The sequence below is a fragment of the Gymnoscopelus microlampas genome, assembly GCF_963454915.1.
Source record: "Gymnoscopelus microlampas genome assembly, chromosome: 8".
NCBI classification, from domain to species: domain Eukaryota; kingdom Metazoa; phylum Chordata; class Actinopteri; order Myctophiformes; family Myctophidae; genus Gymnoscopelus; species Gymnoscopelus microlampas.
In genome coordinates this window covers 41,654,272-41,676,003 of record NC_139945.1, presented here as the reverse complement: position 1 = coordinate 41,676,003, position 21,732 = coordinate 41,654,272, and the positions used below count along the sequence as shown (strand labels likewise).

General features: G+C 40.4%; 2 protein-coding genes across 3 annotated transcripts in view; both read right to left on the bottom strand.

Annotated features, from left to right (window-relative positions):
- LOC311050296 (zinc finger and BTB domain-containing protein 16-A-like) overlaps positions 1–2,327 on the bottom strand; it is a gene marked incomplete at its 3' end in the record, with an annotated part of 18,524 nt that extends 16,197 nt beyond the window's left edge. The window contains exon 1 of the mRNA XM_084064304.1: positions 1,162–2,327. Within this exon, the coding sequence (XP_083920430.1) occupies positions 1,162–2,324 (1,163 nt within the window). The 5' untranslated portion in view covers positions 2,325–2,327. The remainder of the gene's footprint in view (positions 1–1,161) is intronic.
- A 3,367-nt stretch (positions 2,328–5,694) lies between these two features.
- Positions 5,695–21,732, bottom strand: part of ncam1b (neural cell adhesion molecule 1b) — a 103,907-nt gene continuing 87,869 nt past the window's right edge. Inside the window, exons 16-20 of one of the 2 annotated variants that reach the window (XM_084065077.1) lie at positions 15,159–15,283; positions 14,522–14,705; positions 11,908–12,100; positions 11,070–11,186; positions 5,695–8,231 (exon numbers count right to left, since the gene is read on the bottom strand). In XM_084065077.1, coding sequence (XP_083921203.1) covers positions 8,111–8,231; positions 11,070–11,186; positions 11,908–12,100; positions 14,522–14,705; positions 15,159–15,283 — 740 coding nt within the window. In that variant the 3' untranslated portion in view covers positions 5,695–8,110. Of the gene's footprint in view, positions 8,232–11,069; positions 11,187–11,907; positions 12,101–12,478; positions 13,439–14,521; positions 14,706–15,158; positions 15,284–21,732 lie in introns of those variants that run through there. The other variant, XM_084065078.1, reaches the window with a different exon arrangement.

Here is a 21,732-nt window from a genome sequence, read left to right as displayed (position 1 = left end):
CAATAAAAAGAAAAGAAAAGACAAACATACCGAATTTTGTTTTATATTGAGTTTGTATTTATAGTTTATAGATAGTTTTTAATTACATTAGGGGAAATGCAAGTAATTGTCAGTAATAGACAAATGTGTAAGCTCTCAAAGGATGCTCCATTTTATTGGAGAGCCATACCTTCAACTCTGGAGTGGCGCAAGCCTGAAATGTCAATCACCTGCATTTGCGAGTCAAGGGATGAGGTTGTGGTTTCATGAGGTTTCGTGACATAAGAGCAAAATTGTCATCGTGTGAATATGGTCAATGGGACTTGTAGTTTATTTACTGTTCAAATGAAAGACGGGGTAATATAGACAATCTTTCATGGATGTTCATTTGAGAAACAAAAACAGTTAGTAGGTGTTGGTGATGCTTTTATATGAGATGGTTGAACAAACTGAGAAATCCCAGATTTTGAGTAATCAACGGCAGAAATTATCCATCAACAAGCTGAAAGGTTCACCCTGGTTCCTATTGAGAAGTTCTCCTCCAACGATGCTGAGGAATGCATATCAAATAGTTTAGAAGACAGCCTGTGTGAAGCACACTTCTGTAGAAGTAATCAAAAAGAAAAGAAGAAGGAAAAAAAAGGGGAAACTAAGAAAAAAAGTAGTAGCTTTGTAAATAGCAGCATTATGCGACACGGAGGCTGCTCTATATTAAGTGCCTAACAAAGATCTAATTCATGACTTTCCAAAAAGTCTCACTCTGCAGGCATGAGTGCAGGTGTCTCTGAGAACAAATTAACATGAGTCTCTTCCCCAATTTTACATTTGACAGTGACTTAATGCTGTATGTTGAAAAACATCCAGAGGAATCCAAAAGATCACAAAACAAACCATCGTCATTCATTACGGAAGAATGAACACAAGCACATTTACCACATACAGTATCCTATCCACACAGGCACAAGGAAATTATCCACATGGCACATGCACGCATAGTCATATACAGGGTAAGGTCACTGAGTCCTTCTAGCTATAATTCTGATCACTTTAGACTTTGCCCTTGGAATTGAAAATTATATATATATATATATATATATGTACTGTAAATAATAATAATAATAATAATAATACAATAACATTGAACAGACTGATCTTGGGAGTGTTGACGGAGGTCTACTCTACCTGTGCTGCTCCATAGCCTGTCTGTTGTGCAGCTGAAGCCCACATTCACCACAGCATAGCTGGCCTTGAGCCTGGCCCTCACGCCTCATCCCTGCGGCAAACTGGCCCAGTCTGCTGAGGAGCTCCCTGTGGAGCAAGCCCTGGTGCAGGAGGCCGCCATAGGCCCTTGGATCAAGCGGCATCGCCAGGGATGGGGCCAGGGATGAGACAGACACTGGTATCATCCCCTCCTCCGGGTGGTTGGAAGGCATAGAGTACAGGGAGGCCAGATGTTTCTCAGCTGCTGTCCCAGGGAAGCTTTCAAGAGAGTTCCCCTTTTGGCCTCCATCGTCCTGGCCCGAATGTAACTCTCGAGCGCTGGTGATCACACTGCCTCGGAGTGGCGTTCCTGGGCCCTCGTCTCGCGGTTGTTCAGACATGCAGCTCACTTCTCCTCCACTGGAGGACCTGCCCTCACAGCCATTGGCCTCATCCACCTGCATGCTCTCTGTCTTTATGCTACTTGCTGGTGCCAGGGATGAGGCCATGGATAGGCTAAAATGCTGCCGTTGTTGGAGAGCCATGCTCTCCATATCGATGTCTTTGTCCAGCCTGGAGCTCGATAGGGGAGCCCCTTCAGTCTGTGGGCCGGGGGAAGTGCTCTCTGTCATCTGACACAGTGCGAGGTGATGGAGGGCAGTGGGAGTGGTGCAGTTTGTGCCATCCTGTAGGGAATGCTTGTTCTTGGACATCAACATTTGCCTCCAGTGCCTGGCGCGGCTGTGGTCGTTAGGGTCTCTTACGGCCACCTCCTCACTTTCCTGGATGGTTTCCAGGACCTTCAGGCACTGTTCCTCCAGGTACTCGATCTCCAGGATCTCGGCGGCATACAGGAGGTCGTCCAGGTCCTCGGCGGTGGCCTGCAGAGAGGCCGTGTAGGCATACTCCAGGATCTGCTGGAAGGTCTTGGGGGACAGGAAGTCCAGGGCGTAGCGTCGGCTGCTGCGATGGAACAGGATCTCAAACATTTTGCTGGTGCAGGCCAACACAGTGCGGTGGGCCGGAAACTCTTGGCCATCCACCGTAATTATAACATCACACAGCGTGCCCGCCAGGCGCATCTGATTGGCCCGCTGGAGGAGCGTGCTAGGATGCGTGGGGTTGTGGAGCTGAAGGACACCCATGTTTGTTAGACCCGTATCCACTCGGACCCTCGTTGAGCCCACGCATGAGGTGTGGCTCTCCAACTGCCTTTAGTTTGTTGTATACTGTAGATCTGGGAGGTCAGGTGGAAGGAGAGTAAAACATATAGTTTTACTCACAGTGCAGAATAACTCAGTTAGTATTTAATTGAGAGGGAATTAATGCATTGGGATATTATTTTATTTATCATGAATAAGTTGGACTGCTTAAAAGTTAAATAAAATTAAATAAAACAAATATTTGCCTGATTTTAAGACCTGACTTGATAGGCCTATGGTTTATATGCCAGGTACCCAATTCAATATAATTAATAATAATTAAATAAGTAATAATGACAACAGAATGCAGAAACAATCAGACTGATGTACACTGAAGTCCATTTGAAAGCGGTAGTGCTGCTTTAATAATGTCTGCAATTAAGTAAGTAACTGATTCCATCATTCCTTTTTATCAGCCGACACCTTCAACAGGTAACGCACAACAATAGTCTATTATTTATTAGTGTCATTATTATTTACAAATGTGCGTGTATATGATTTATTGCGCCAAACAGCTACCACGAAGGAGTATAGCTACCACGTCTATACGACCAACGTAAAACAAGTTATCAAACTATCCAAATATCATGTCATTGTGGCATGGTTATTAGTTCAGTTCAACAATATAAGTGACTATCAAAGTAGCCTAATGAGAGTTGGTGTAGAGGGGGAAAAGAGCAGACCAAGCACAGAGCCATCTGAGGGTTTAAAAGGTCTGAAAATACACATTAGCAAGAATCCAACATAGAAAAGATAATGTGTATATGAAAAGCTATGGAAAAGTTTGATCTGCAACAGAATTTTATACAACATGTAGTGGTGGGGGGGGGGGTCCCTGCTTCATCTCTCTCGCAGGTAGGGGGTCCTTGACCTCAAAAAGGTTGAAGACCCCTGGCCTAATGCTTGGCTCCAAAACGCTAGAATCGTGAATCACTCATCCCTAGTGATGCTGATCATAGATTACATCCTTGGTGGTCTCAACTATAATATAACTATAATGTATGTAAATGTATATGTATATGTATATATATATACGTATATATACATATATATACACGTATATACGTATATATATATATATATATATATATATATATATATATATATATATATATATATATATATATACACACACACACACACACACACACACACACACACACACACACACACACACACACACACACACACACACACACATACATATAGAATATTATATATATATAGTTATAATATAACTATATACATAATATAGAATATTACATATATAGTTATAATATAACTATAAAACGCTATAATCGTGGACCACTCACTCATCCCTAGTGATGCTGATCATAGGTTACATCCTTGGTCCCAACTATCCGCAACATCAGAGCGCATCAGGTGCACAGCAACCATTCAGCCCTATAATAGCCTCACTCATCGGGATAAATCATTAGATCTGGGCTATACTGCCTAAAGCTATACTTATTCCCGCAAATTATCCCCCGTCTCACATTAGGTTTGATGATCATGAGACTATACGAGACCGAATCAAGTTTTAATTCCCCAATTTCAGCGGCGCGGACAAACTTCAGGCATTGCAACATGTCTGAAACGGCTGCACATAGTCAATGACAATAAACTATCACTAAGTAAGCATATGGTAGTAAACATTTGTATAGTAGCCTCTATAGTATGTCTGAAAAGTAGCACACATTAGATCAGATCCAGGACCACCTGTATTAAATGACCAGTCTGGGAAACACAGTGAAATATAAAGCCATGATCATGTCCTGTCATGATGCTTACCTCAATATCCCTCCGTCTCCACTGATAGCCTTATCATCCAGGCAACATCATGGTTAGACATTTCATTTAAACAGAACCCGCTCCAAACTCACTCCTGCTCCAAGTAAGCAAATCATCACCCGGGCGACGTCACTGTGCTTTGAATGATTGTCCTCTGTTCCTTGGGTTCTGTGAAGACTGCAAACAGCGACATCTACAGGGCAATCTGAACGGTAACAGGACAGGAGGGCGCTTGGGACATCTGGGCACCTTGATGTAAAATTGGCTATTTTGTCCAAAATGTAAAATATATATATATATATATTTGAAAAATGGTCTTAAGTAAAGTATAAATGATTAGAACATGCTTAAACATTCAACAACTAGGTCTAATATTTATTTATACAATTTCTGCAAATTGCTACAAAACCTGTGCATCCAGTCATTTTGGGGGCATAAACAAGAAGTTGAAGGATATAATTAAGTCTGATAATGATGAACCGTGCATGTTCACATCATGTATACTTTGCATTACTTAACCATTTTTCAAATATTACATTTTTAACATTTGGGACAAAATAGCCAATTTTACACCGAGGTGCCCAGATGTCCCTAGTGCCCACCTATCCTGAATCCCACTGAACAACCTGGGCAAGAGCTAGGGCGCCTATTGCTTAACCACATAAAACCCCATATGGGTAACTGGAGTCCCTCAGGGCTCAATACTAGTGTATTTTCTGTGTTGTATTATTGTGGGGAAATTAAGCATTCACTGAAAATAGCAGATCGACAAGCTCATCACACAACCCAATGCGACACTGATTGCTTAATAAATCTGATGAGGATCAAATAATAATACATTTCCATTTAAATAACTGACGGAAATGATGAAATGGACTGGAAGATATAGAATGCCATTACTGGTCAAAATGTATAGGCTGCTACACAGTTAATTAGGTTATTGACTGTGTTTAATACGTTTTTGGAGGTTTCTGTCGCATTTGTCAGTGGTGTTGTAACCTCGATCAGTGTTTGTAGAACAATGATCAAAGACAAATTTAGATATTCAATCTTGGGAGCAGTTGCTGGGTCGCTTTATCCAAACCAATAAGTAGCTACAGCCTAGGATTATGTTTTTTAACATACATATGGTAGCTTATTTAGAGTGTGGTACCCTGACCATTTCTGACCTACAGTATTTGCAGTGTAACATTAATCATTAGGCATTATTTATTCCGTGACATGGCATCAATTAAAACGACAAAAAGGTATTTCCTGCCACCTAGTGTTGAACATATTCCACTGCATCCACAATCCCCATTAAGGGTTTATGTAGGTTTTGTTCAACACAGAAAGAGCGAATAACCACTTTCAACAACGTAGACGAAGTATATAGGGCTAAGTGGTTGCGGAATGAAACCATGGGACAGAAGATGTGTGGTTCAGAACCATGTTTTATTTTGTAAATGGGTTATCACTCAGATTGCACACAACAGAGACCTCTGAGTTTGACCCAATAAAAACAAAGGGACCATCCAGAGACAAGGGAAGAAGGTGGTCTGACAACTGCAGATAAAATCTACAGATTAAGGAAAGACTTTTATTATTACAGCAATATACGATAGACTCTTCTTTACTTTATTTGGCATTACAACAACTACTACTACAACTACTATATCATATTTTTAGAAAACAAAAATGTAATCTTTTGCGTTAGGTCGACCACCTTTCTCCCTGCCAATGGCATCCTTAACATGACACTCAACTCTTGGTGGCTGTTGTTGTACAAAAGACAAAAAAAAAACAAGAAAATTAATTTAAAGACCACGTTACGTAACACTTGAATAACAACTGGGGAGAATTATGCCAGAACAAGCCCAAAGGTAACACTCATTAACTTAATATGAAATCTAGTTTGCCCAAACAAACATGGGCATATCTATTTGTCAATTCATTACACATTATGAAGTACTGATTGAATTCATGCCAAGACTCATAACATCTCATCCCTTCACTATTAGTTGGCAATAGATAGTGCTGTGACTGGAGACGGACAGTTTCATACACTACACGTGTTATAATGACCACATTAGTCCATTTTTGTTTTCTTCTAATCATACAATATAATATAAAAAAAACAATAGGCTTAATCTCTCACAACAAAGCTATGTAGATTATTATAGAAACAGATGACGAGACAATTTATTGATACACAGTCACAGTGCACAAGCTTGCAGGCAGGAGTGGAAAACAAATCTCTCTAGCTTTAAACAGTACATGTGTTTCAAAGATGTGCTATAAAAGCACAACTGAAATTATGAACCCTGGCATTTGTATCTGCTTTCTGAATGAAGAATAGTTATTGTTTTATAGTAGCAAATGATCATTGTTATAGTTGACGTTCAACAGCAACAGAGGTGGTATAGTATATGTTTAGTCCAAGATTATCAGACATTCATTTGGTTCAGGGCTCTCTTGACTCTTGATACGGAATTACTGGTTTGGCTGTGATTTTCTGTTACTCTATGTGAGCATTTTTGTTCTGTGTAGAGTAGCCACTTGTTATTTTATTTAGAGACTTAATGGAGCGACACTTGCCAGCTAATTCAGGCAGTCACCTCGAGTCACGCTTCTAGACACATGGTACACTCGTCACTGCAACACACATCAAATGCCCCCGTTGTACACAGTAAAATCCTCTGTATTCATTTATCAAATTGTAACTCAGAGAGCATAATGTAACCACATGGACCCACATTCGTACACTCTCAGAGTTGGATCAACACTAAGGATTATCCAGTGTAATAAGATGGTCTATTTAAGATGTGAAATGGCTCTTGCTCACTGTCTGTGCTGCTGCTCCCCTGCTCAGATTGCAACCATTCCTACTGTACATTTCATCATCCCCAACTCCACCCCAGCATCCACCTGTACGCTCTGATTCTACATTTCCCCCAGGGAAAGTTTATTAGTGTCACTCCCAGCTCTCTCCTTTGTGAAGCTTTAAGGCGTACCCGTTGCAGGATGAGACAAGTTCAGAGTCTAGACACTAAAATCATCTACAGTACTGCCACTCGTTCTCAATAGATCTGACTGTTTCACAGGAGTATTTTGACAGAAATCATTTGTATTATCACTCAGGAAAGGCAGGTGTCAGATCAACAATAAAAAATAGTAGATCCCAAAAAACCCAAAACAGTAGGACAAAAACAGAAATCTTTGATCTTCATATATAAATCGGTGATAGTAGAACTGTCCCATTTAAGCTAGTTTGCTTTGGGACGATATTGTGTTTCATTCCAATAGCCAGTAGAAGCATGGTGATAATGATTCTTCCTGAACATAGGTCTGGGTTTGATCAATAGTGGCATTATTTTGAAGAGAAAAACATCTCCATGACAGTAGTAAAATAACAAACCTTGCAAACAAAACAAACACTTGCAGGGAAAACATGCAAAACAATTAATTAAATGAAAGTAGCCCTCAAATAATTATCCAAGATTGAAAAATGCAAACAGTTTTATATTTAAACAATGTAACGTAATGTTCCAGAAGAATCCACGGTGTATGGTACGTGTAACTGCACTCCAAACTCTAACTATATAAAAAAAAAGATATGGTCTAATTTTAGGTAATCTCTTTACACAGCCATTATAATAACAGTTTGTTCTTTATTGACCTGACTCGTTAGCAAAAAGAAAGAAGAAATAAAATAAAATAGAAAAATACAAATAAATCTCTTGTAATCTCCTGATAAATGAATATTCCACAGGCATAGCAAACAAACCATAAATAAAACCAGAAGTGACAGCACAATCAATGCTCAAATCAATCTACTGTACAAGGGCAATGTTGGTCAGAAAATGCAGTTAAGGGCACTGGAAATGAAAACTCCTGCAGTGTTTCCTGCTGTTGCCGTGGCGTGAACATTAAGAATGGGCTGGGATATCCCTTCCCCATCATGCTTTGTTCTCGGTGGCATTTGTCTGTATGACATGGTTGTGTTCTGCAGTGAGATCCATCAGAGGATTTGTTAATTCAGCCTCCTCTGCTTTACCTTTCTCATCACAAATTATGTTCCTGAAACGGAAAGGAAATAGGGCAAAGTTAAAAGTATGTTCACTTCTAGCGAGGAGAATATTCACTTTTCAATAAACCAACACCAAGACTGGGAACACATTTCTTTGTAATAAAAAAAGGTATACCACAAACAACAAGACACACAGTAGGTACATTATAAAAAAGTGGGGGGGGGGGGCAATAACCAAGATAACCTTACAGTGCCTCTCTTGTGTCATTAGTAGCATTGACGTTTTAATACCAACAATATATTTTTAAACTCCGTCTATCCCTAGTTCAAAGGGAATGTGATACGACGGGCCTGTAACTGTGATATATTGAGGTATATCTTACAGCAGTGAAGCACACAGAGGCTAGATGCAGTGTGCCGTGCCTCTCCCTTCTGTAGTACAGAGCAGGGCTAATACCAGTGTATGGCCTCCCTTTGAAGTCTTTAGTAAAGCTGTAGTCCTTAGTAAGGACTGAGCCAACATTCTGCTGCACAGCAGATTTAAACTACTATCTATCTGGAATAAAATAGAGCGCTACCAAACTAAATGACTGCACAGAGAGTGTTGCAGAACTGAGGAGCCATACTAGAGAAACGTACACACAAGCGTAAAAACATCATCATCACATCTCTTCACAATGCACAACACTGCTTCACTCTAATCGTCACAATATCATTACCACAATTTACCATTACAACACTTCATATCTTGTACTATGTGGTCACTGGTCAATGGCAAGATGCAGTGGTGAATGAATGGGCAATATACAGTATATTACACGCACACACACACACGCGCGCGCGCACATACACACACACACGCTAACACACAGACAGAGATAAACCTCTAGAGGGAGCCATACTCGTCGTTGACAGGAGGAACAGCTTTGGCCCGAATCTCTGATGCCTCCAGAACCGTGCCTGAGGCAGGGAAGTCTGCTTCATCTCCGTTGGGCAGGAGGGGTTGGACAGAGGGGGGGCTGTCCAGGCTAATAAGATCTGCTTGCGGCCCGTTTGCCAACTCTAGCTCTAACTCTGTGGTTTTGGGTTCTGTGATGTGAGGCGGGGTCAGGCAAGAGGACAGGAAATCATAGGTGGTGGATGTGAGGTCGTTAGAGGCAGGGGTGTCGATGCTAGTTGCACAGTAGTCGGGGTCAAATGCAGGAGCAGTCATTACCGCTGGAATGGGAATGAGGAAATTTATTTTATCTAGAGGAACTGATTCTTCAGCATCAAGGACTTCAGGAGTATTTTGGGCAAGGGCAGCAGTGCTGGTGGCAGTGCGGACTTGAGGGATAGGAGTAGGGCCATCTGTTACAGTAGTTGCATTATTGTCAATGTCTCGGTCACTAGGCATATCATTGCCAAAGAATGTGTAGCGAGGACCACTGGTATCAAGGCCAGAAATACTTGAATCGGAATGTGGCTTAATAGTGGCAGTGTTTGCAAGCATAGAGGCAGTTTGTGCTGGTTTCTCAGTGTCTACGGCTACAGGCGGTGGTGGGGTGGAACTATCAGTGCCAGGGGGTTTAGGTGCATGTTTCCTGATCTCTAGATTGGGTGAAGCAGAAGGAGAGGAAGTTGCGAGTGGTGATACGGGGGGGCTACCTTTAGCAGCCATTGCCAGGAGGAGTTTGGGGGAGTTCCTACGCTTTGGTGGTATAGGTGTTGTGGGTTTAGAAGATGTAGTCCGTTCAGGAGGAGGGGTCATTTTCTCCTCGCCTTTCAGGGCATCATTCCCTCCTCTCTCTACAAAGGGGACCATTCTAGCCGTTACATCCGAGGTGGAAATCAGTGGGGTCGGTGGTGCTGTGTTTGACTCTGGGGTGGGGGCTGGTGCTGGGACAGGGGTGGGTGAGGGATCATTGGCTGGAGCGGAAAGGCTACAAGTGAGGGTGGTGGTCTCGCTACTGGGGCTGTCCAGGGCAGGGTCAAAGGTTGCAGTGGCTGTGTCAGAGTTGGTGGCTACGGAGGAGAGGGTGTCCAGTGCCAGAGCAGCAGCGTAAGCCGCCAGCCTGAGAAGCAGGAAGAGAACAGAGACACACAGACTAGACACCAGGGTGACTGTGACAAGAGGAAGGGTGACTAGGAGGTGCATGCAGAGGGTTTGGTTGGAGGTCTAAACTTAAACACAGACAGAGTAACGAAAGCAATGACTATCAAGCATTAATGACAAAAAAAGACAAAGGGTTTCATGCTGTGAGTGAACATCGAAGGATACAGCCCATCATACACATGGCAACATGGTAGCTAAGACAGCTAAGACTAATGTACTAAAAGCACTCAAGCCTTTCTACAGAAAGCTACAGCACCACACATAACCACCTTAAAGGTTTGATCAGTACCAGTGACAATCTTCCAAAAATGCCCACTTTTTCTACATCGCTTGTAGTGAGATGTGGCTTACTTATGTTGTCATATGGCTTGGTGGTATATTTGGCCAAACACACAAGAGTACAAAAGCCTTTCCATGTCTTTAACTGGTATTGCGTCAACCTTGACAAAATGAAACAAACTCTCCAAAGGCTGGAGAAGAGACATAAACACTGGAATAATCTCAAGAAAAACACAACAAAAATGCCAAAAACAAAAACCAAATACAAATAACCTTGACAAATAATCTTCACAGTTTTTACTCTGTGAACTCCACTTTAGAATCACAAATTAAGAGAGATTAACAAAAGCATCTCTTAAATGTTAGATGTTATTTTTCTTAATGTGCACTGTAACTCAGTAGTTGGGTCAAATCATCATCAAATTTATTAAGGGGAGGGTGATTTTGTAAAGTGGAGTGTATTAGTGTAATGTACAACACCAACAAATTATTAAAAAAATCATTCTCTACTCACTCTGGTTCTGTTAGGGGTGTAGTCTCATTTGGTTCTGTTGGTCCTCCCGCATTGTGATTGGCCGTGCACTCATCCTCTGTTCTCACTTCCACAATTGGTTCTTTCGACTCGTCCTTTCTGTGGCACAGGACAATACTTTGTCAACAGATTCTATTATTTCATAGAAGTGACATCCATCATGCCACAGGGAGCATTTAGTTCGAGGACCATCCCAGTGGTCAGGCTTGTTTGACATTACTGCCGACCATTTACCAAAGCATACTGTGAGGAAGCCATTAGATTCCATTCATTTTAGTACGGTTTGGAAATCAACTTGCAGAGAGTTGCTTGAGATATAATCAAACACACTAAATGAAAAGTCTAGCCTGAAAACAACCCCAGAGAAAAAAATGATTTACAAACCAAATTAAAAACGATTCAACGTTTAGCCAACAGTTATGACTCAGTTATTTAGGTACAGTAAGCTTGGTAATGTTTTAATGAGAAAATGTAAACAAATGTGAATGGACAATGACATGTACAGATGCCGGTTTGATCCTTTATGTAAGAGCAGACAGTACTGACCACAATTACATGGAGATTAGCTGTTCAAACCAAATTAAAGTGGTGTGATTCTTTTGGAGTTAGTTTTACATGCAGAAGCTGTTTATGTCAATACTATCTCATCTGCTTTGTGTCCAGAGGACTCCAGACTTGTTAGATCTCCATCTTCTGAGGACTAATTGAGCGTCTGAAAAGTGGCATAAGTGTTGTGTGTGACAGCCTATCTCACCAGGAGTGTGGGTGAGGTCACATTCACTGAAGGTTAACCCCTTAACAGATTTCAAGTCATACTCACATGAAAGCAGCTTTGCCCTCTTCTATGTTGTGCCCTTTGGTCCCAGTGCCCGGTTTTCCACAGAGGCACATGATCAGGCCGCATTTATTCACAAAGTAACAGGTAACATCCACAGCCAGGAGCAGTAGCAGAAACGCTACCACAATAATGCCTGCTATGATGCCCATCGAAAGAGCCGTTTCCTCCCCCAGATCTGCAGGAAAGAAGATACACACATGACAGCGCTGAAGACGACCTGTGTGCCACAATGCATTTTAACAGAAAAGAGCCGTAAAGAATATGATACCATGGAACTGTAGCCACAAATGGTAAAAAAAAGCTTAAAACAGAAACTACTCACCTGTTATGAACACTGATATTATGACCGAGACCTCAGCATGTACTTAGATGCAATGTGATGTATTTGTCTGGAATGTTCTGTTAAATTGAATTATTAACCACTATAATCTTCTTCATTACACATGTGCTGGCAGATGAGAAGTGCTTAAGGATTAAGTACGGTATTAGCAATAAGCGCCTCGGAGTAATAAAGTACAGATGCGTTGAAATATATTAAATCACATTTATTTGATATTAGAATAATGAAGACCAGATGAAAGCTTGCATTACATTTTATAAACATAAAGTGTGTGAGGCTAATCAACATATCTCAATAGGCTATGATGTGTGATCACTAGTTGTGTCTAAGATTATTTTTGAAATCATAGCTGAAGAGAGCAAAACTTCAATATAAGCCTTATCAAACGGTCACTTCATCTCACTTCATTTAAATAAGACTGAACTCTAACAAATGATTCATCACAGGAACAGGGTCTACATATGATGTGGCTAACAAAACCAATTTGCTAACAATGTATAAAACGCTGGTACTCTTGAGTGAAAATGGATATTTGCTACATAATTGAGATCATATTTTTCTTAGTAATCACCATAGGGAACAGCAATTAATTGCATATCAACAACAGCACATATGATGGTTCTGTGCAGTCCATCATCATCATACGTGTTTTTGTTCTCAATCATGTAAAAGTGTTACAAATCCTTACATACAGATCATACACAACATTTTGTGAGTGAAAAACAATATACATCTTTTATGTAAACTGACATGATCAGCACTCGGCATTCGCTCAGTATTCTGCATACACAGTGCTAAGTTGTCATACAACCACTTGTTTCAATTACGCTAATGTTGATTACTGTAAACCGGCACTCCTTTCTGTGGTCTAGTACTGAGGGCTAGCTCTGCTATGCTGAGCAGAGTGGAGACAGAGGATTCCATTGCCTTTGGTTCGTACATCTGTCTGGGCACCTTTCTCTGCCCGCTGACAGAGACGCGTCTGTCTCAGACGAAGTCTGCATAATGAATGAAAGCATCCAGAGAGACAGCCAGGCCAGAGAAAGGCACGCTTTCCTCTACAGTAAATGTGTGAACTCCCCATGAACTATGAAAGCAAGAATATTGCTATAAGGAGGGGTAGGATGAGTGACACCAAAGTGTAGTATGTAAAACATGAACAACCCTGATCGACTGGGTATTGAACACACAGCCACCACAGCAATATGCACACAGGTCAGGAGGAAAATGTTCACGTGGCCACATCAGTGTCCAGGACCAGGCGAGAGGGCAGGAACATTGAGAGAGGGACAGAGAGAGAGGGAAAGAGAGGAAAAGGAAAGGGGGGAAGAAATAAAGGGAATCAAATAGGAAAAAGAGATAAGGGTGGGTGGGCGGGTGGGTGGGAACAGAGGCAGAGAAAAAAGTGAAAACATGTCAAGTGTGAGGAAAAAAAGAGAAAATTAAAACGTGCAAAGACAGTTTCCCCAGTCAGGGAGAAAACAAGGAAATGAAAAACAAAAACAAAGCAAAACAAAAACAACAACTAATACAACACATCAAAGCAAAAGCACAGCACCAAGGGAAGACTACACAATTATAGACCAATGGCGACTGAGTGGTGAGTGAGTGGGATAAGCAATCAGACTGGGAAATGAGTTTGAAAGGAAAAGCAAAGGATTGAGGGAGGGACATAGGTGTGCTTCAGCAAAGCACTCCAGATTGTTTTATAGGATGACTGGTTACACAGCTGTATGGGTCTGTAAGGATCTGCAAGCTTTGACAGAACAACCTCCAGTTGCAGCCACTGTAGGAGCTCAAGGTTAAGCAGGAGTTATGGAAGACCAATTTAAAATCAAGCGCTAAACAGGCTCGTTCCACACATGGACAAAGTATCCAATCAGTCAGAGTTATTGTACAGAAAACAAACCTGAGAAAGACACTGCAATAGGTCTGAGGAAACACTTCTACCTTTGGTGGAAAGAGCCTGTCCCCGCACTGAGAGACCAAAATACATAACTCATTCAAGAGGATAGTCACAGACTACTTAGGAGACTACTGTAAGTGGGATTCGGGTTTGCAAGTTCAGTTTAAAAATGTATGCTGGTACATTGCTTTCCAGTAAAGAGGTTCTTTCCCCTGTAGATTTATATTTCTGTCAGTCACCCACATGAGCAAGCGGAAATGAGAAGCTCTCACTTCAACTGAGTTTTTGAGTTTGGTCTCTCAGTCTTTGGTTTAGTGCCAGTGAGAGTGGTATGAGGGAATTGCATTTACCTGGGATAGCAGCTGGCTCTGTGGAGGTCCTGAAAGACACAATCCCTGGTTGGGACTTGCCCTTCTGGTTCTCCGCCCACACATAGACATCATAGTCTGTGTCCCACTCCAACCCACTCAGAAACACATGCTCACTGACACTGGGCAGCCGGATCACTGGTTTCCACTCTGCCCCACTCTGTTTCTGAGGGTACACAGAAAATACATACTAGTGATCAGGTGATGTCCTGACAATTAGATAAGAACAGGAAAATCAAATGAAATGTAACTGTATATTATCCCAGACCGGGAACACATCTATGTGTAACCACTTAATCCATCATTTTATACTTTGGCAATTCAAAAATAGCAGATATAGAAGCTCATCAATCTAATATTTTGAGATGGGGGGGCGCAATTCCTTGACATGACAAAGTTTGAGCACCACTGATATAGCAACAATAGTTTTTCAACAAAGACATTTGTAGAATCGGCCTCAGGTCTTAATGGTTACCGCTAAGACCTGAGCCTTATTCTAATGTCTTCTAAATCCTAATTATTACTTTTTTATAAAAGAAAAAAAAAAAAAAAAATTATATATATATTCAAAGATTTACAAAAATGTCGATTGAAATGCTGTTCAGAAACCCACACTTACGGGTCTGTAGCGGACAAGGTAATGCATGATAGGTGAGCCACCATCGTCCTGCTTGATCCAGTTGATCTTGAGGGAGTTGCCTTTGGGTTGAAGGATCCCCTCCAGCTTAGGCGGGCTGGGCTTCCCTACAAGTACAGGAGAAAGACGTACAGTAGTTAAACATCACTTTCAAAGATGCTAATAGTGTACGAGCAATGGAGATACAGTTCTGTGGTCCCACCTGTGCCTTCAAATCATGGAAATAAAAACATAGTTAGAAATAAAAAAAAGGGTCAATATTTGTACATGATTGTCCTTGCCACATTGTCATTTGAACCATTTAGCAAAACTTACTTTACTTTTCCCCCCAGTTGCCACATACTAATGTATTATGAGTCTAATAATCCCATTCACAGTGTATCTGAGTTAGACTGAGCTTTTGGGAAACATTTATTTGATATGTCAACTATACTGACTACTACTGACTTTTTCACCAGCATCATACATGGTGTTGGGACAGGTGACTTGTCTCATACATTTAAATATTAGTTCCTAGCCTAGCGATTAACAAGCTTGTAATGATATTTATTACCCCATTAAGACCGGAAACGCATCTGTGTAACCACTGTAACCATTATTTTATACGTTGGCTATTCAAAAATAGCAGATATACAAGCTCATAGCGCGGCACCGCTCGTAGATATTTTAAAAATCGTGTTTGTGCAAATCTTTGAATATATATATTTTTAAAGCGATATTTTTTACTCAAATCTTTGCTTCTGGGGGGTCCCTGGAACAACATATTTTGAGATTGGGGTCCGCGGCCAAACATATATAATTTTGGGGGCCCTTGACATGAAAAAGTTTCAGAACCACTGATTAGGCCTATAGGATTTAGAAGACATTTGTAGAATCCCCAGAAGCAAAGATTTGAGCTACAAAAGTTTGCTTTAAAAAATATATATTCAAAGATTTGCAAAAGTGTTCATGAAAAAAATGGCAGATCTACAAGTTCATAGCACAGCACTCGGTGCCGCGCTATGACAGATGCTTTCCCGGACTTAATGGGTTAGGTGGAATGGGTATGCAATATAAACTACTTGACAGACATGAACATTGCTAATGACATCTAATAACTTTGTGACTGATTCATTCACTGACATTGATTATTTGTGGTCTGTTTGACTATAGATAATTTGACTAAGGAAACATATCAGAGAGCAATTACAAGACCACAAACAACAAGAAGGAAGTGCATGAAAGTTAATGTCCATTATGATAAACCAATGTTTGTGTCTGAGATTACAACATTGTGTGAACTGGTTGTTGCTTTAGCCCACTTGTTAGTTGTTTTTGCCTGTAATGCAATTTTAAACATGATAAGCATGGTCTAGCTGAAGACATAATTGATGTTCACACAGTGGCCATTTTGCTGCATGTGAATATGGTCATTTTGGCCATGTCATTATAGGCAAAAGTTTTTTTTTAAATAGCAAATTGCTGATCTATGAGCGCACAAGGCACCGTGGCACACGGTCTTGTGACCTTGTAGATCTGCTATTTGTGTGTGACACTGTGATAAGACTAAGTATAACATAGTTAAGTGGTTAGATAACCATAATGATAAACTCTGGGCTGCTTGAATTTATCCAGCTGAGGCAAATGGTTGGTTATTAGGCAAGCCTGCATTAAATGTGTAATAGCCAGTGGTGGACAGTAACGAAGTACATAATACTTGAGTACTGTACTCAGGTATATTTTTTGAGTATCTGTACTTTACTTGAGTTTGTATTTTTGGATACTTATGACTTTCACTCCACTACATTTCAAAGCCAGATATTGTGCTTTTGACTCCACTACATTTCTATGAAGGGCATGTACTCTTGAATACAAAGGACGACTTCACCCATTTTAATATATGATATATATATTTTCATTACTTTTTTGTCTACTCACTCTGTGTCTCAGGGGAGGGCTGTGGACCGTTCAGAAACCCACCTACCAGTGGCATCATTGATGGGGAATCCAAGCTAATAGAAATCGTAATCTAAAGACTCACCTCTTCAGACTCCACCTCAGCCCGTAGCACTTACCCTAGCCTTTGACGACTTTGCAAGATTATGCAAAGGCTAAAATGTAACTTAGATAGCATGTTATGTAGACAGATGCCAGGTCATTTTTGACCTGGCATCCTATAGTGTGTATCATCATCCTATAGTGATGATAGGTTCTTCTTGGTTTACGTATGTATTAGTTATTATTAGATTGAATGGTTTACTTATGTATTACTTTATTATTAGATTACTATTTCTAAGCATTTGATGTATTATTGATGTATTATCTTGTGTCCTTGCTTACTGTAAGTAGCTCTGGATTAGGAGCGTCTGCTAAATGCCTAAACTGTAAACTGTAGAAACTGCAGGCTTTCTATTTCTGGAAAGTTAGCATGCTATAATGGAAGCATAAACGTAAAAAATGGACAAAGCAAAGCCATTGGTTTCTACAGAACGCTTTGAAGCCACTTTTTCGGCGAATTGAAATCCGCCATCTTTTGACTTCCGGTCTCGACATGCTACCGGAAAACGACTGCTATTGGCTGCAACGGCAGCGAGGGCGGGTCTTCACTCGGTAGAACCAGTAGAAACGCTAGAAACATACCCTACTTTATCATTACTTTTTAAATTAATGGGACCATAATTTACTAAACGCATATCATGATGATTTAAAAAAACAACTAGCGATTGAAAACATAGTGTTTATGAAAAGGTTTACTAAGGTAATAAAATCAAGGCTAAAGGTTTGCCCAAAACCTCATTCACTTGTATTGAATTTGAGATTATATTATATCGCGACCAGTAGAAGGTGAAATCTGCTGGGCCATTAATAGGAACAGCAGGCTGTAAAAGAGAACCCGGAAGAGAGCTTTAATTCCAGCGCCGATTCCTTGGGCCTTGACTGGAAGCCATTGTTCTCGCGTTAATAAAAAAATGAAAATGAATCTTGTTTAAAAAAACAAAACTGCCTAATGATGTCACTGGTAGGCGGGTTTCTGAACTGTCCACAGTCATCCTATGAGACACAGACTGAGTAGAAAGAAATTGTACAATTGTACCGAGCATTTGTGAGGACCAATTATATGAAGATAGGTTGAAAATGGGTGAAGTAGTCATTTAAGTATTTTTTTAAAGCAAATACTCCGGTACTTTAACTCAAATACAAATTTTTCTGAGCAACTTTTACTTGTAGTTGAGTAATATTTGACCAGGAGTATCTATACTTTGACTCAAATACTGAGGTTAAGTACTTTGTCCACCACTGGAAATAGGGGTTAAAGATATCCTAGTGATGACACAGTTAATGTTATGATTCTCCGGTGAAGTTAGGATTCTTCTCATAAACATCTGGACCATCAAGTTACCTTCAGCTGGGTGGAGGGGATCATCAGCACCATGAAAGCCACACAACAGTCACATGAAATGCATGCATGTGATTGGTTGAAAAGAAAGCAAGGGGAAGTAACATGAAACATTTAATAAACAATAAAAGATGGAGAGAGAAAACAAAGTTACAAATTAAATATTTGCAGACATGACTGAAGTAGAAAAATGCGGGGAAATGTCACAAAAGATGTTGACACTATTTTACTTTATAGAAAATACGTGTCAGGTTTAAGAAGACATCTTACAGCTTTATCTTCTCGAGTAAAGCTTGGTCATTTACTGGGAAATTAGGTTTTATCCTAACATAAGCCTTCTGAAGTGACATCAAAAGAACTTAAATTCAAAAGCTGCTGTAGTACAGTATGTTTGCAATGCAGAAACAGCATAGAGTAATCAACTGCATAGCTTAATTTACACTTTGGTGAAAATGTCATTTTTGACACTTTTTTGTCAAAGTGTACACTTGGTTTACATCTAATGTCATTGTAAAATTCTTTACAATAATATGAGATGCAAAAGTGAGTAATGTTGCCATACAGGCATCTGGGTGAAATATGCTGAAATGCACAAGAATCACAATCAGGACAAAACAGGCTACTGTACATATACTGTATATCTGAGTGAAATCCACATTCGCTATACAAGGGTGTGACATGGTTACAGTGTAAGCTAAAACAGCACGGTGGATATAGGGTTGTTCTGTAAGTACTGTATATAAATAGCTAGTTGAAAACTATGTATCTATTGTCTACAACAGAACAAACCTGTTTCCTCAGTGAAAAAGTTAAATGTGCCATCTAGAAATATGAAAGAAAATATATTAGGCAGAATTTGATTTAATAAATGGAGTGTATATGTCCAATTTATTGACAATCAGTTTTATGAATGTACTTCACATTGCAGTGTTTGTGGAGGCCTATTTCAGGTACTGTAAAATCCTCAGCGTACCATTTGTTCCATTTGTACACTGTCAGGGTTAAATTAACCATGATGATTTTACTGTGTACGGATGGAGAAAACAGTGCAGGGTAAAAAATGTAACACCATTTTATGATTATATTGAGTATTAACGTACTGTATCTGATATTGACCGCATTGACAGCAAAAGTAATCATCTGACATTAAATGTACTCGCAACCTCCGCTCTGGAAACACTAACCGCCTCCTAGTCCCCCCCACCAAGCTCCGCACCATGAGCCTTCTGCTCAGCTGCCCCTCGACTGTGGAACTCCCGTACCAGCTAAGAGCTCCACAGTCTGACTTTCCTTTTTAATAAAGTATTCGGTTAGATATTCTGGTTGACACTGAGGAAGGCTCCTGCCAATTTATTTTCATTTTTATGGCTGACTAGGTGTCCAACTGTGGCTTTTAAAGATTTTTTATAACCAGTTTTTTTAGTCTAGTTTTTCTTCTTGTTGTTGCTGGGTTGAATTGATGTCCATGCGAGTGGCAAAAATGCATTTTTCATGACTCCTGAACCAGACAAATGAACCAACTTTTTCATATAATTTTAACACCAGGAATGAAATGGTGATTCCACCAGGAAATTACATGATACAGCCACTATTTATTGGACAAAAACACACACATATCAAATATAAGGCTCACAACAATAAAACTTTTGCCTGTTTCCCTTGTATACCCATATATGGAGATTTCTGTATCTGTCAGTCACTGTCAGAGCTCTAGAGCTATCATACATTAAATCATGTTCACCACCATGAGGCATTATAGTTAAAACTGACAAAACATGAGAACTGGATACAAATACAGTTACACATTTGCCCAAATTATAACTTAAATGTATTGAAGTTAAGTATTTGGGAATACTTTGGTTCTTTGTAATAAACAATTTGCCTAGAGGCAAAGACTATATTGCAGGTTGAGTGTAAACCTATATAGGATATAACTACCTACCAGAGAGGCTATGAGGTGGAGTTATTTTGGAGGTTTTGTTCAAATTTTGATGAGCATCTCATTAGCCAGAAGGGCAGTGCTTGTCACCTGAGGGATAGGCAGGCAGGGAATAATGACCCAAAACCAAGCTGGGATGAGTCATACAATGCTGCAAGACCATCTGTGCATATTGTGACGCATACATGCAAACACGTATACTTGTTCTTTCTTGTCTACTGGTTGACCAGTGCGTTAAAAATGTTTAACTTTGCACTCTGATGAGAGAAATAACAGAAATCCCAACTGTATCATTCATGGTTTAGTATATGAAACAACCATTTGCAGGGAAAACTAGGCCTTGGTTTAGAAGGTGTAAAGAACTTACTTGTGTAAGAATAGCCTGATGGGTATAACATAAAAGTAAATCAGGAAAGAAAACATAATAGTAAAGATGTAGAAGTAAAGTAAGGGTGTAAAACGAGGAACACAAAGAAACACTAAAACACACCAATTTCTAAAGCCTGTAATTCATCTCTGCCAGGAGATCACGTCACTAATCACAATTTGTGCTGTTTCATTGCACTACGTAGTAATTTCACCTCATACATCTTACTATCTTACTACTATATAATTGACAAAATCTCCGAAAGTTCGTCCGGGGTCGCAAGCACAGGATCACTCCACATGCCTCCAAGACACGCCACAGACTGTTGATCAGAGCTCTGGCTATGTTTTAGGCTCCTCACCCCACCTCGATCAGTGATCAGACTCTTGATTGATTTTCCGATTTGCCTATCAGACCCTCAGCCTGATCTGGCAGGTTGCAATAGCAACCAGATACAGGAAGTCTGACCTCCTTATCACATAACCAAGGTTGGGAGGTTGGGACTAGAGGTTAGGGCCGCAAAGCAAAGCGGGGAGGGAGGAGAGGAGAGGGGAGGGGCCGGACTTCGCAGGACGTGTGTGCAGAGTGACTAGGCCAGTGCTGTCTGGACCAACCTCGGATCGGGCCTAGATGTGAGGGCCGCGAAGCGGCCCTGACATCTAGTCACTATAATTATTAAAGCATGACTCCTGGCAGAGATTTGCACTTTAATGAGCACACGTTTCTAGTTTATGCTTGCAACACCATTGTGAAATCAAGCATAAATTAGCCGTAAGCTACTGTATGTATATGTATACATAAGGAAATGACTCATACAAATAAATACTCTACATGCAAATTCCCAGGCTAGGACTCCAAGGGACATTGATTTCTC